This window comes from Balaenoptera musculus, chromosome 18 (genome assembly GCF_009873245.2).
Source record: "Balaenoptera musculus isolate JJ_BM4_2016_0621 chromosome 18, mBalMus1.pri.v3, whole genome shotgun sequence".
Lineage (NCBI taxonomy): Eukaryota > Metazoa > Chordata > Mammalia > Artiodactyla > Balaenopteridae > Balaenoptera > Balaenoptera musculus.
Window position 1 is genome coordinate 5,876,287 of NC_045802.1, and position 15,491 is coordinate 5,891,777.

At 41.7% G+C, this 15,491-nt stretch overlaps 1 protein-coding gene across 2 annotated transcripts in view; it reads right to left on the reverse strand.

The window, feature by feature from the left end:
* The window catches only part of FLT1 (fms related receptor tyrosine kinase 1), a 171,623-nt gene that overhangs the window by 81,358 nt on the left and 74,774 nt on the right, over window positions 1-15,491 (reverse strand). For both annotated transcript variants that reach the window (XM_036831571.1, XM_036831572.1), the window contains exon 11: window positions 7,452-7,566. In XM_036831571.1, the coding sequence (XP_036687466.1) occupies window positions 7,452-7,566 (115 nt within the window). The remainder of the gene's footprint in view (window positions 1-7,451; window positions 7,567-15,491) is intronic.

A 15,491-nucleotide genomic window follows, 5' to 3' on the forward strand; every position in this document is an offset into this window, starting at 1 on the left:
GCCCTAATGGTGCAGAAGGAGGGGCGGAAACTCCCTGCGACTCTCGTGGGTGTTTGTAAATTACTTAATTTCTCAGCCTGTCAATCCCTGCTCTAGAAAATGAAGATATAAATGATGGATTCACACAGCAACGTCGTTTCACTAGGTTTTAGCGCTGCTCTTTGGCAGATGAGCCCCCAAAGAGGCAGGAGGAGTCAAAACTATGTGAACTTGGAAGCACTTTCCAAACTGTGATGTTGCAAAAAGTAATGTCTCCAAAAAAAAAAAAAGAACCACAGATTTATACAGCTTAAAGATTTGCATGGCTGTCTTCTTTTAAAGATAAAAATTAGTAGCATGAAATGAATTGTTGAGAATTTTAAAATTTAACCCAACCTTTCAAAAAAGTAATGCATATACTATACGTGAAAAAAAAAATGAAACAGCTAGTAAGTTTTTCATATTTAAAATTACAAAAAAAGGTTGATCCAGTTACTTATAAATCGTTGCAGCCTACCTCCTAGGACACAAAAAACTGGTCATAAGCTCTGAAATTGGAGAGGTTGTGCTGATGCTTCCAGACTAATGGGGTGTCCTGGCTGGAAGAGAACGATCCGGTCACTTACAGGTTAACGTGATACATACAGAGAGGCTGAACCGTGACAGCGGGGTTTCTAAGATAGTAACACAAATTCTACAAAGGGTCCTAACATTTTTCTAAGTTGCTAAGTTGTGCGGTAGGCACTTGACTCGTATTCTCATATCCCTTACAAGAAATTAAAGTATGTCTGTCTTTACAGATCAGGAAGACTAAAAAATATACTCTTAGTTTTTTTAGCCAGCAACTTCATTGCTCCAAATTCTCTGTTTCCACTACGGTACAGTTGATATTTCATGATGATTCCTTTTCTGTTTGTTAGGTCTGTTTAATTACATCTACCCACATATCTTCTGTGTATTACTGAAATTCTGGGAAATGAGAGTGTCTGCAATTTGTGGCATTTTCATTCAGTGTAGCAGATACTGATGATTCGTTAAGGCATCGCCCAGACGTTGTAAAGGAGACGGAGGGGAGTATGACACAACCCTTATTCTTAACTTGAAGGACTACTTCTAGGTCACAGGGAAGAATTTCCCTACTTGAAGCCCAAGTATATATTATTCTCTCTTTTACAAAGAAACACTCTCACAAAGGCAAATAACCAGTGGAGAGAGTATGAGAGAGAGCTCAGGTGTCTCTTTCTCTATTTTGATTACTAATCATTATAAGAGGCAGGGAATAAAACAATTCTGGATGGCTGTTTCTGTTTAATTATCGCACCCACCACTTCAGAGTTGTGGAGGAAAAAGTAGCTAGAAGAGAAGCTTGTAGGTGAGAGGTGGAAGGACAAGAGAGATCACCAAGTGAGACTCTGACTCCTGTAATTTTCTCAGGAGATGAGCTCAGACGCTTGAAAGCAGCATGAACAGGGTCAGGAGAAGAACAGTCATGGAGACCTCACAGCCCCTCTGCTGTTTGCCTCTCAGCTCAAGCACAGCTTTCCTTACGAAGTTAGCGCTCAATGTTTATCCTAAAGGGCCTCGGCAGAGCCTTATTTAGATTCTCAGATGTATTGCTGCTCAATAAATAAGCGAACAACTCATTTCTGTTTGGCTTGAACATTTGAAATTATGAACAACGATTACCTGAATCTGAAAGTTGCATTTGGATTTCTATTACAATTATCTTGATTTCACTGAGAGCAGGGCAATCGAGAACCAGAACTGGGTTTCGTGGCAAGGGCAAGTCAATTCAGATGTGCACATTGGCCATATTTAAGGCCTGTGCAGGCAACCGGGGGAAGGCTGTAGCCATTCTACAACACTCCGAAAACAGATGGCTCAGGATTTCTGTATAATCGGAGAATAAAAAGTGAGGTCCACAGAAGTGAAGTGAATCCAGGCCACACGGTGAACCATGGAGATAACAGATGCATCTGAGTCTCTTACTTTGCCTGAATGACCTCTTCCAAGACTGACACCTTACCCCCAGTAGAGCCTGCCCCAGGACTCACCTCTCCAAAGTTTCTATTAAAATTGAACTAGAAAATGACATTGATGGGAGCTTACATTATTTCTCTGTTTCTGAGTACCCGTATGTTACCCTTGCTGTGTGCCAGACAGTGTGTGAGGCATGACCTCATTTAAGTAATCCTCCCTGGAGCCCAGTGACAGGGGTGTATTACTTGTTCTACAGAAGAGGCAACTGAGGTTATAGAGGTTAAGTGATTCACTCAAAGATCCATAGTACCACAGACGGCCCTGAGCAGCGGTTACGCCCAGGTTTGTCTGACGCCAGTGCCTGTGCTATTAATCTACACGAAACTGCTGCTTGCCTTCAAACCCTTTAAATCTAATAGTACAGATCTATTGGTAGAGTTCTGTCTCCGCTTTGAGTTGGATTTTCTCTCGAGAATACCTCCTTTAATGAGCAGACATGGTCACTACAACAAGCTCAATGCTACTGTGTACAGAAATACTAGTTTCTTTTAGTATTTTATACAAGTTGCAAGCTGATACAGTGTTATATGGTTTGAAAATGATTGATAATGGACAAGTTATAATTAGAGAAGAACATTTTAAACTAAGATGGAACTTACATCCTGTGAGCAACGTTATTCAAAATGATCTGATTTCTAGAGGACTTTTATTTCTCTAGAGTATATTTTTAAGCTACAAATTAAAACATTTTCATGAAAAAACTATGACACTTGAAGTATAAACTCTATAGAGTCAGAAAAGGGAGGTCAAGTGTGAGTTGGAGGTGGGTGTAATTTGGACACAAGAGAACTTCTCACAGGACAGGAGTCTCTTGGGTTAAGGGGACAAATCTGATCCCCGGCGGTCATGACCAAATACTATTGTTTCAAGAAGGAAAAAATGGAAATAACATAACAGATGGAACAGCGAATATCAACTTAATACTTGAAAAGAGAAAGTATTTCAAACTCAAGAATTTGAGTTGTAGCACATGTTTGAAATTATCATCATATATTTTATAAGGTACACCAAAAGAAATTCCCAAGCCTGTCTGCTTGTTTCCATTCTAGAATTAGTTTCCATTTGCCACAGTTTTTTTAGTTCTGAACCCACACTTTGGGTGCCTCTGTTTTCCCTGCGAGGACCTCAAGGATTAAGATATTAGAAACAGACCCTTAAAATCCATTCTCTGGGTTCTTCTGTATGACCCAGGAACGCTGGTGAACACTTGTCGTCAGGAACTGTAAATTTGGAAGTTATTCATACTCCTTCCTTCCTTCCCTTTCGCTAAGCATTAGTGATTCACTACTGCAACGTGGTTTGAACCTCATGGAACAGAATGGATGCGATGATGTGTAATTCAGCCTAATTTCCAGCACCCGCCTTTAAAAAAATCTATATACGGAACAGTGATTTTATTCTCAGATGTTTCTATTACAGTTTCCTTTGAAGTGTTTCAGGGAGAAATAAAAGCAGATATGTAAAGGTCAGGGAAGAATCTAAAATGATCCTAGGGTGGTGCATTTGAGCCAACTGATGGGAAATAGAATGTGAGAAGTTAGACAAGGTCGGGGAGTGTGTGGGAGAGCGGAACCCAGGCTGTAATCCAGGATGAGGCATTCATGCTTCGGTCGTGGATGTGTCTTTTACGGTACACACATTACTCAATGAAACCTCAAAACGATTTCAATGGAAATGTTGCTAAGATGTTAAATTGTCATGATTCTCCAGCCTCACGGAATTAATGCTGTAAAATGCATTTCCTGTGTATTTTTTCCTAACACAGGGCTCCTTCTACTTCCTGCCCCAAGTCTACAAAGTCTGGCAAACCCACTGAAACCATACCAAAGCTCCATGTTTGCCATTAGCAACTCCAATAGATGACTTCACTTCTTACAGATCTGGGCCAAAACCTGGCCATAAGGAGACTGAATTTTATTGTCTCGTGCAGCCTTCCTTGGGTTAAACAAAACAAAACACAATGGGGGGTGGGGCCCGGCGGGGGGGGGGAAGCAAGTCCCTGAAAGCCAGCAGGTGCTCGAGCAGCACCTCGCTCCACTGATGGCTGGAACAGGGTCCCGGGCATGTCGACTATATGACTGTAGGGAAAAGCATCTGTGTGCTCTAAGCTGGGACTTTCACTTGCTTTCTTAACATGAACAGAAAAGAAAAGCAGTTTTAATTGTAAAGGAAATAACAATGCAAAGAATTCTGAGATAGCAAAACTTCCATCTGTCATGTGAAAGACGTTTTTCACACACACACAAAGATATATTAATAGATGCTAAAAGCAAAATTAGTAAAGTCTTCTAAATTTAGGACATGAAATTAATAACTCAAAGTCTAATTTGTTACAGTCACTACTAGAATATGTATGTGTGTGTGTGTATGTGTGTGTGTGTGTGTGTGTGTATATATATATATATACATACACACACACACTTCGTTTAGAAGGAGTATTAAAAGTTTTTTCAACACAATTGTTTAATAAGTAGTCTTCATTGCATATGTTAACAATCAATTGGGGGATTGCATTAGGGAATATAAGACAATCATCTTGATAACAGGCAAACGAGATAGGTCATATGTTAGGAGCTCCATTTTTTGGAGGAGAGAAGTCAGGTTCAGAGAGGTGAACTGATTTGCACGTGGTTACACACAATAGAAAGGGCAGACCTTAACCCATGCTCCCCGCAGGTTGGATGGCCCAAGGGCCAACTGGGTCTGGAGGTCTCTGTTTAAAAACTTGGTGTAACTACAGAATTACAAGACAATAAATTTGTTTCAAGCACACATGGAAAAAATCAGGGAAGATTCTTTATCTCACCCGGGTTTTGTCATGGAGGCAGGTGGCTACTTTATGGTTCAGGCTAATCAGAAACATCACTTAGCTTTTTCATTTTCTATTTTCTATCGTATGTGTTTTTGCGGCTAGAATACCACAAACCGGACTAGAAGTTCTTTGGAATTAACCTCATAAATTCGTGTTTTAATATCCAGCAGTTAACAGTACAAGCATCTGATAGGGTCAGGGAAAGGCAAAATGAATCGACACAGTCAAGGGCATCTTGAAATTTTCTAGTACTCTGTGACAACTAACTTGCTTTCTACTCTGAGGCAATTTCCTTTTTTTTTTCAAAAATGTGGTGTCACTCAAACTTTCGAGTTTACAGAATTTCCTCTTTCCTAGGTATTTCATTAAACTGCTGTCTCATCAATAGCTACATATCATGGAATGTTTTAAACTACAGTTTGTTTGCATTTGAGAAAAAGAAAAGAATTGTAAGCCACCTACAGCTTACTGCAGTGGTTAGAAAAACTTTTCCTGAATCCTTGACAAGTGATTGCTGATATTATCATGCAAGCCATCACCATCTTAACTAATTTCTGTATTGGCTTAGTTGGCAGAGCCCTGGGTTTTGGCAATGAAGACTTTGGTTTGAGCTTCTCATGTGCCACTTTTAAGCTGTGTGACTTGGAGTTAATCATCTTATCACCTCAGTTTTTCTTATCTTTAAAATGGAGATAGCCACTCTGGCCCACCAAAGAATGATGTTGACATAAGCGTATGTCCAAAAGTTTTCCATCAGGAAGAATTCAGGTGTTATTTGTTATTATGAAGTCCTACACGGAGAATGATGCCATCTATTTTGTTGCCTTCAAATGCAAATATAGCTGAACAGATAAATAAGCATGATCACACTTAAGCAGATAATACCCATATTTACAGACTACTCCAAATCAAGATATGCATGTAAAAGCAGATATTCTAGCAAGGGGTGATTTGATATGGTTTTTATTTTCCTTCTTAAAGCATCACTACCCCTGTGCCTGATAATAGCAGATTTTGGAGTTGTATTTTTCACTAATTCGACAGAGAAGAAAACCACCAGGTCTGAGATCTGCTGAGATTTGCCTGGTTCACAAGGTATCAGCTAGTGTTGAGGTTAAGGGAGTGGAGAAAATATGTGCAAGAGCAGAAAAGATGCTCCTAGACCCTGACTAGGTCAGGGAACCTTTTTTTTTAAACTGAGGCATAACTCACAAATAACATTATATTAGTTTCAACATTTGTATATATTGCAAAATGATCACTACAGTAAGTCTAGTTAACATACATCACCACACGTAGTACAAAGGTTTTTCTTTCTTGTGATGGGAATTTTTAAGATCTAGTCTCTTAGCAACTTTTAAGTGTGCAATTCAGCAGTATTAACTATTGTCGTAATGCTGTACATGGCATCCCAATGGCTTATTTATATATTATACGAATTGGAAGTTTGTACCTCTTAACCCCCTTCATCCATCTTGCCTACCTCCTGACTCTGGCAACCACCAATCTATGAGCTTGTTTTCTTGTTTATTTGTTTTCATCCACATATAAGTTAAATCATACAGTATCTGTCTTTCTCTGTCAGACTTATTTCATTTAGCATAATGCCCTTAAGGTCTGTCCATGTTGTCACAAATGGCAAGCTTTCATTCTTTTTTATGGCTGAATAATACTCCACTGTGTATATAGACCACATTTTCTGCATCCATTCATCTGTCGATGGACACTTAGATTGTTTCCATATCTTGGCTGTTGTGAATAATGCTGCAGTGAACACGTGGGTACCTATATCTTTTGAGTTAGTGTTTTTGTCTTCTTCAGACAAATACCCAGAAGTGGAATTGCTGAATCATACGGTAGTTACATTTTTAATTTTTAAAGGAACCCCCATACTGCTTTCCATAGTGGCTGCACCAATTATATTCCCACCAATAGTGCACAAGGGGTTCTGCACATCCTCGCCAACATTTGTTATTTCTTGTCTTTCTGACAATAGCCATTCTGACAGGTGTGAGGTGGTATCTCATGGTGGTTTTGATTTGCCTTTCTTCAGTCAGGGAATCTGATACACTGTGTGTGTTTGTATACCCCAACTTAGGCTTCGCGCCCATGCAAAAAACAGAGGGGAAAACAAGATATTTTGTGAAATGGAAACACTCCATTTTAGCCTAGAGTTTTGTACTAGCTTTTGCTTACTGACCTCCCACTTTATTTATGTCAGAGGTTCTCAGTTCTGGTTATGCTAGAATCTCCCAGGGAGCTTTTGTGAACCCTGGGCTCCACGCTAAAGATTCACATGTAATAATAATTGGTAAAGTATACTACTGCGCAGCCCGAGTTGAGAACCACTGATGTGGACCAGTTTGATGTTCAAGAGGCATTTCTACCTCTTCCATTAGGACCAAGGACTCACTCCTTTGGGACTGGTGCTCAGTTGGGTGTATACAGCATTTTGAGTAGCCTCAGTGCATTGCTCCGTAAAGACATACTACTGCTTTTCTTCTCTCTGAATTTTTTGCTTGAGCATTTGAATTCCTTCTGGCTCTAATAAACCCCGAACTGGGAGCTGAGTGTGTGCTTTTAGAATAAATATCCCCATGCTTATTTTGACAAACAGTACCTTATTCTTTCCTTCTAAGACTGCCGTGCGCTGAGTGATGCTCTCAATTCTGTTTCCTATGGTGCTGTCAGGATCCAGGATAAAGGACTCTTCATTATTGGAGCAAAAGTCATACCTATTTTTAAAAAAAGTAAGCCATCACTATGTTGCTTTGCAGCATGGTCTAGCCCACGGTGACCGGTGAAATGAAAACCATTAAGTCCTCAGATAACAAAGTCACAATTTTCTTCTTCTCCTTAGATTTTTCCTCCCCAATATCCATCCTCAAAACTTAAAAACAGCAGACAGATCTTGCCTGATCTGCAAAAAAACAAACAAAAAAAAAAACCCCCACACCAGTGTTTCTCCGTATATCCTTCCTGTTCTAAATGTTAAATACTAAATAAAAATGCATAAATTAAAAAATCTAGTATCTAGATTTTAATTAGTTCCTAGTGGAAGAAACATGCAAACACGGAAAAAACGGAAGTTATGTTAATGAATGTAAACCTCAAGGAGATAACAGCATTTCACAGCTATAAAAGGCTGGCATTTAATGAGAATATTCCATTATACAGCTCATTTTTTCCAGGGCTAATTAAGTGTATATGGAAACACACATCATGGAACAGCTATTAAATTCAGTCTATTTCTTTTCAAGTTTTGGAGTATCATGGCAAGCTCCTTTACATCTCAGGCCTCAAGTGTTTAATTATAGAATATGTGTGTTGAAGTTGTTTAAGATCTTTTTTGCTTCTAAAAGTCCACGAAATCTCACTCTCTCACTGTTTAAACTAGCTGGAGGAGTACCATTTTAAAGAGAGATTCCAACCTATATCTGAAAGTATGTTCTTTCAAACAGCTGATTATCAGTAGGTGCCTGTCAGTTTACTACCTAAATCATTGGTGTAAATATCTATTGATCATTTATTATGCTGCTTCATCTCTGTTTCATTTACTTCTGCTGTGATCTCTATGATTTCTTTCCTTATACTAACTTTGGGTTTTGTTTGTTCCTCTTTCTCGAGTTGCTTTAGGTGTAAGGTTAGGTTGTTTATTTGAGATTTTTCTTGTTTCCTGAGGTAAGACTGTAATTGCAATAAACTTCCCTCTTAGAACTGCTTTTGCCGCGTCCCATAGGTTTTGGACCGTCGTGTTTTTGTTGTCATTTGGATCATTTATTATGTTTCGTGTATCCTAGGTTCTACATGAATTAGAAAATCCAAACAACAAAAAGAACACTTACATCCACTCTGACCCGGGCAGTGCAGTAGTATTTCAACATGCCTTTTCCCAAGCCAACACCCACAAAACTGCTGCCAGACCAACCCCCTGAGCATTTGGGGTTTTAGTGGAATCCTCTTTGCTCCAAAAGCTTCAACAACTGTATTGAAGAAAGCCCAGGCTTCCGTGACTGGAGTCAAGGCCATCCAGAGTCCATTCCCTACCTGCCTTTTCAACCTTACCGCTACAGACACGTTTCCTCACAGGCAAACCACAGTTTGGTTCAGCTACTTCAAAGAAGACTTGAGTCCTAGAGCTGCCCTGACTTCTAGCTGTATGACAGTTTTCTCCTCTGAAACATACAAATAAAATTATACCTGCCCTGTTAATCTCATGGGATTATACGTGTGTTAAATGACCTAATTTAATTGCGGAGGTTTTGTAAATTAAAGACACCCTGTGGCTCGGGGTGTACACACCTGATTCCTTCATCTTCACGCACCAGTTACTGCTGCCTCCATTGCCCCTCACCACCGGCCCGATCTCCTCCAAGCAGCTTATTTCTGATCACTGTGAACCCTTACGGTGCACAGGATCAGGACCACTTGATGAGCCTGTAGCTAGACCGCCTTAACTTGTGCTGTGATTTCTGTTTGCATGTCCTGCCCCAACAGGTAGTGAACTGCCCAGAGCCTAGCTCTGTACCATCACGTATGACAAACGCAGGTGCTCAGTAAGTGGACACTGCAGGTGATTTGCTTTCTACCACTTATGAACACTGATTCCTTTTTTTAAAAAAAATTATTTATTTATTTGGCTGTGCCAGGTCTTCGTTGTGGCAGGCGGGATCTTTAGTTGTGGCATGTGGGATCTAGTTCCCTGACCAGGGATGGAACCCAGGCGCCCTGCATTGGGAGTGCAGAGTCTTAACCACTGGACCTCCAGGGAAGTCCCGAACGCTGATTCCTTTAAAGCAGCCTTTTGAGATTTAAATATGGATTTTGGGGGGGACACGATGCAAATATACAAAGAGCTATTTTATGTGCCTCAAAAAAAAACCATCTGTGGGTTTCCAAGGTGTTTCTCTGCCAGACTGGGTAGCTTAAGAGACAAGTGCGCGTAGGAACTGGCGTGAGTGCCTGCAGGCACCTCACCGCCTTTACTGCTTTCCGATCGCCTTATGGATTGATGCTGTTCATTTCTGTATCTCTCTTCTGGATGCAGTCTCCCTCCTACCTCCCAGCCTAAAGAGTGAGGACCTTGTAAGGCAGGGAAGTGGTTATTTGTTTGATTACTTGCACTGTGAACTTTTCATGGTATCACTTCATATTCCTTCCTTCTGGCTTAGAATTTGTGGTGAGCAGACAGCTGGCTGGGCTCTAATCTGTACATGTCTTGGGCAGATTCTGGAGATTTTCAAGCCAGAAAGAAGGCGTGGTTGTTCTTAAGTCATTGTTGCCCTTGGCTACTTATGTGAGAAGAAAGTGAGAGGAAGAAATAAGTGAGAGAAAAGGTAAGAGAGAAGGGATTGTGATGATCAGAAAAAAAAAAAAGTTCTGTAATTATTCCTGTCTGGTCCTCAAGCTGAGAAAGGACTCCAGCATGTGAAACCAGGGAGTCTTCGGGGGTGGTCTCCCCTCTGGGGGGGGGGGCACACTGCCATATAATGTCCTCTCCCCCAGAGCATTCACCAGTTTCTAAGTTTGCATTCAGTGCTTCTGAAGCCCCACTGGGCCAGCAGCTACAGGGAACGTGGGCCACCTCTACGGGATCACTCTGTCTTCATAGTTACGCCAGGGCCAAGCATGTAACTGGCACCCCACAAACATTTGTAAACATACAGGCGTGAGGCACTGATGTGTGGTTTCTAGTAAGTTTTCATTGGTTTTAACTGTTTATTATTTTCAAGCATATTGATGAGTAGAGTCATAGTATAATAAACCCCCATATACCCATCACCCAGACTTATTACCAAGAGTTTGCCACATTTGTTTCATCTATCCCTTATTTCTTTTTATTTTTTCTTTTGAGAAATATTGTAAAGTAAATCGCAGACAGCATGTCATTTTAGCCTCACATATTTAGTGCACGTCTAAAAATTATGCACGTTTTCTAATAACAGCAACGCCATGATCACACCTAATAGAATTAGCAATAATTCCACGGTGTTGTTTGTACCTGGCCCATATATCAGATTTCTCCAAATGTTTTTAAGATGTCTGTTTTTACAGTGAGATTATAAGATTTAAAATAAAAAAGAATTCATAAGGACAAACCATTCCTTAAGGAATTTCTGCGATTTTTGACTAGCTATTCCTTATAATCATCAGGTTAAAAATAGTGAACGTTTTAACTTATTGAGTAGTAGAAGGAACTGAACCCAAGAGAAATTATACACTTTCTCCTTTACTTGAAATATATCATGGCCTTAAAACTTTATCATTAAAATAAGTTATTTTGTCCTACTTTTCTCTATACCTTGAACTACTGTCTAATCTCAGATCTTTCACATACATGGGGTACATATATAGGTTTATTATAACGTGTGTGTGTGTGTGTCTGTGAATATATATATATATATAAAACATGTATATGGGGGGTTGTTACATATGTGTACACCTATGTGACATGTACACACATTACATAGGTACTTGGTATTGTGACATCCAAGAGCTGAAGTTCTCTTGTATCTGAAAGAGAATCCTGTAATTTCATTCCTTTTTCCCCAAAGAAGTGAAAAAGATAAGGGAGGCCTTAGGCAAAGGTCTTAATTTCAAACTCCTGGTTGTCAGGAAATGCAAAGAAATATGTTAGAGTGAAGCAAGTTGAGGCATTTCCCGAGGGAAACGCAGTCGGCTGCCTGAGTTCACTCGGGCTGCCAACATACACCCCCGACCCCCCGCCCGTCCCTCTAAGGGCAGCTACTGTCGGCACAAGCCCTGGCCTGGAAACTAGAGTTGCTGCAAGGTCCTCCCGATGGAAAAGGACAGGTTCTGTGGCTATTTTCCATATTGGAGACTGTGATTTTTCCCTCTTTGTCACTGGAACCTTAAAAATAGAATGTCATTTAGGGGGCTGACTCTATAACAGCACTTGAAACGAGAGGTAGGGGGAGGGGAATTTGCCTGAGCCCTTAAGAATACATCAAGCTCTTCAGGAAGTAGATTGTGCCATGTTTGAAGATGCAAAGATAATCGCTGTGCTGGGAACCGTCTTGAGGGGGGAGGAAGCCGAACAACAAGAGGAAAGCAGCATTCGCTCCTGATTTCGCACAGGAAGTCCTCAGCACCTCCTGCCACAGGGAGATAAGAAAGCTCCCAGGCACTATTCTGGACAAGGCCACTGTTATCAGCTTCAGCTCCATGCTGTCCTCTCCGTGCTCCAAGCCCCCCATCCCTTTCCTAATGAGCTTTAGGACTCTGACCTCTATTTGCATACAGCATGCCAAGTACAATAGCGTGGAGGTATTTATAACCATCGAGAGGAAAAAAAAATTTCCGGGGTAAGAGTGTACTCCATTGTCGATTGCCCTGGAGCTGAAACAAATTAGTTTTGGACTAGAGATTGATATAAATAAATTAAAAGAAAGCAGGCAATTATGGATCCAACACATGGAGCCGGGACCCTCCATGCGACATGTCTGTCTGTTCGACTCCCAAGTAGGAGACATCTGTGGGGCTCTCCCCTCTGGTCCAAGTTACCAGGCTGCTTTGCTCGACACATAGTGGGGAAACACCACCCTCCATAGATGCAGGTGACGTTACTGACCTACATGCTCTGGGTTTTTCCCTGTAGTGCTGATGGATTTGCCCTGTTCCCTGCACACTCGTAAGTATTTGGCTCCTTTGTGACCAAACACAGTTCAGAGCCACAGAGAAAGGCAAAGCCAACACTGGGATCCAACCTACAATCTTGGCAATTTTGACTGCCGGTCCCAACAGGCAAGCCATAGGCTGTAATAATTACGATAGACGCTATGCAATATTACATTCTACTATAATAAGGATTATACTTTCTATGCGCTAGGTACTGTGTTAGGTGATTCATGTACACTATCACATTGATCTCTACAACATCCTAAAAAGTAGGTACTATCATCCCCCATCTAACGGACAAGGAAATTGAAGATTAAGGAGGTTAAGTAAATTACCCAAGGCTAAAGTGCTAGTAGGTGGCAGAGGCGGAATTTGTAATCAGTTCTGGCTTATTCCAGAGTCTGTGCGCTTAACCTGTATGCCGTATGTAACATAATATCCATGTTCTATCATCATCATATAAAAAGGAATTGTTATACTTCAGTGCTTCTTTGTATATAGGGAGGAAAGGCTTCTCAAATATTCACTACACAGATACCATTACTGCATTGGGGATTGAGAGTCTTTTTTTAGCCCTTTTTGCATAACCTGGTCCACCTCCTCCCAAGATTTGGCAAACAGCTCTCACGATACCCAGCCCAAGTGTACTGAGTGCCCACTGTGTGCATGGTCGGCAACGACCGTTTACATTACATTTGTCATCCCATGATTTCTGACCTCAGGTCCCATTCACCTTTACAAATCCATCACAGGGAATACAGTGCAGAGCATGGACCCATAGGTACCCTCTTGTGTTCACCTGTGCTTTTCCTTAGGTGCTGGATTTGAACAGTTCTGATCTTCACACTTTCTGCAGTCCCCCTGCCTTTCCTTCCCCTCCCCCAACCCAAAAAGCAGAGCTGGCACTTTCTTTAAAGGACGGCTTGTTGCATCTGGTGGAATCAGAGGGGAGGGGTGAACTTTAGCCATGGATGGCTAGCGTCTGGGTTTTCTCTGGAGTGGCCCTCGTGGGAGAAAACTCTCTGAAGAACCAGGTTGAGATGGTTCAACCCTTCACTCAGCCTTTCTAGAAATTGCCCATTTTAGTACTATGATGTACCTGTTATGGTACCAAAGACTCCTGTAGTTATCCAGTGTAAGATTCTCATTTCATAAATGATTTCTAGCAAGTTTAATAACCACTCCAATACCAGAAGGTCTACTCTACCACCTGGGTCTTTCTTACGATAAAGAGGTGAAGGATCCCCTTTCACCCTATGATAAATGACGTTAGGCTGACCTTTCTTTCAAAATCTCTGTTCTGCTAAATTGGGCTCTTGGTTGGCTGAAGGGAAACTAGTTGTTACTGGGCTGCTTTTAATGTACCAGACTTGGGGTAGCAGCTACACACATGAAAGCTCAACTAATTCTCACGGTCACCCAGTGAAGCAGGTATTATGATCCCCATTTCACAAATCCCTTTACCAATAAGGAAACTGCGACTCATGAAAATCAAATGTCTTGCTCATATACATAGAGAAAGTAGCAGACAGTTCTGGGATTAGGACCCAGATATTCCTAACTCTTCCTGCCACACCAGAACTCGTCCATCACACAGCATGAATTCTGCTCCCAAAGAACACCACCCCGCCCAAACCTTTACCACCATGCTTCAGAGTCACGTGTTAGGAAACTCTGGGGTTCCTCTGAAGCCAACTGGTACAGACACCCAGAGAAGCAAAATATTGGCTTTCAGGAAGTAGAAGTAGCCCCTGGTCCTTTGGGGGAGGGGGGAGGGGGCGGAGGAATATTTTATAATTACATTTTTTTACATAAATTCTGGTTAGTTCTCATCATTACAGTTTGAATGCTAAAATTATATGAAATCTTGGCCTTCTGCTGGCTGATGAATTTCAGCATTAGAAAACATCTCACAAGAAAATAAAAGATCCAACTCTTATTACAATCTTTTTTCCCCCCTCGTAACTTAAAACTGTTGTCTGCATGATTCCTAAGCACGTTCTGGGATGAAGCAGGCCTACTTTGTTAGGAACGCTGATGCATTTATCGCAGCAGCTGGTTTTGAGGGGCCTCTGCGGGGGGGCACACAGTAGTGAGCCGGGCCCTACACCCAACGGTTGCCTACCTGAGCCCGCGCCATCGCCTGGGAAGGAAGGTGTACATACATTAAAGTATAGTTAAAGCACATTTAGTTTGGAGGAGGAAAAGAGGCTCTAGAAAGTTCTACAAAGTCCCAAGACACAGAATAATCTCCCTCCCTCTCTCTCCTTTTTTGGATGATGAAAGCTGAGAACTCGTGTGGACTCTGCTTCTCCACGTGATGGGATCTGACTGCACGTGCTCGCTGTGATCAGAATCTGTTTGTAAAAAATATTGAATCATTTCAAGGGAGGAAACAAAGGGGGAGAGCAGTAATAAAGAGCAAATCGAGGCTGTAAAACGTCTTTAAAAAAAAGTGGGGAAAAAAAAAAAAGACCACCTGGAACCATGCCAGAGGGCACGGCTGGGCAGCTCCCCATCACCGCGCGCCATCCTGCAGGAGGGCCTCGTGTAAACTTTCCTGCGCTCCTGCGTGTGTCGTGTCAAAACATTAGTGATCGTGTGTCTGAGCCATCAGATTAATAGAATCTGCCACACTATCTTTTCCCCTTCTCTCGCATTCTCTTAAAACAAATAAAACAATATAGAGGAGAGAATGCTGGCAGAAAAAGGCGTGTTTAGACAGAATGGTTCCTGCTCCTTTTGCTCCAGGAAAAGGGCCTGGGCCTCCAGGCTGGTCACAGGGTCAGGCTGGGGGAATTTTGTTGGTAGGGGCGGTGACTTCTTGCCCAGGGAGAGACCTCGTGACGCCTTGGAGCCCATACTGAAAACTACTTCTTGTCTGAATGGCGACGGGGGAGAGTGGAGAAGGCTTTTCGGGGACTGAAGGCTGGGGTCAGCTCCTGGGACAATGGTGGAGGTGATCCAGCGTCCTGGCCACCTCTGTTTAGATAAGAGCTTTTCCGTGAGCGTCTTGGCCTGC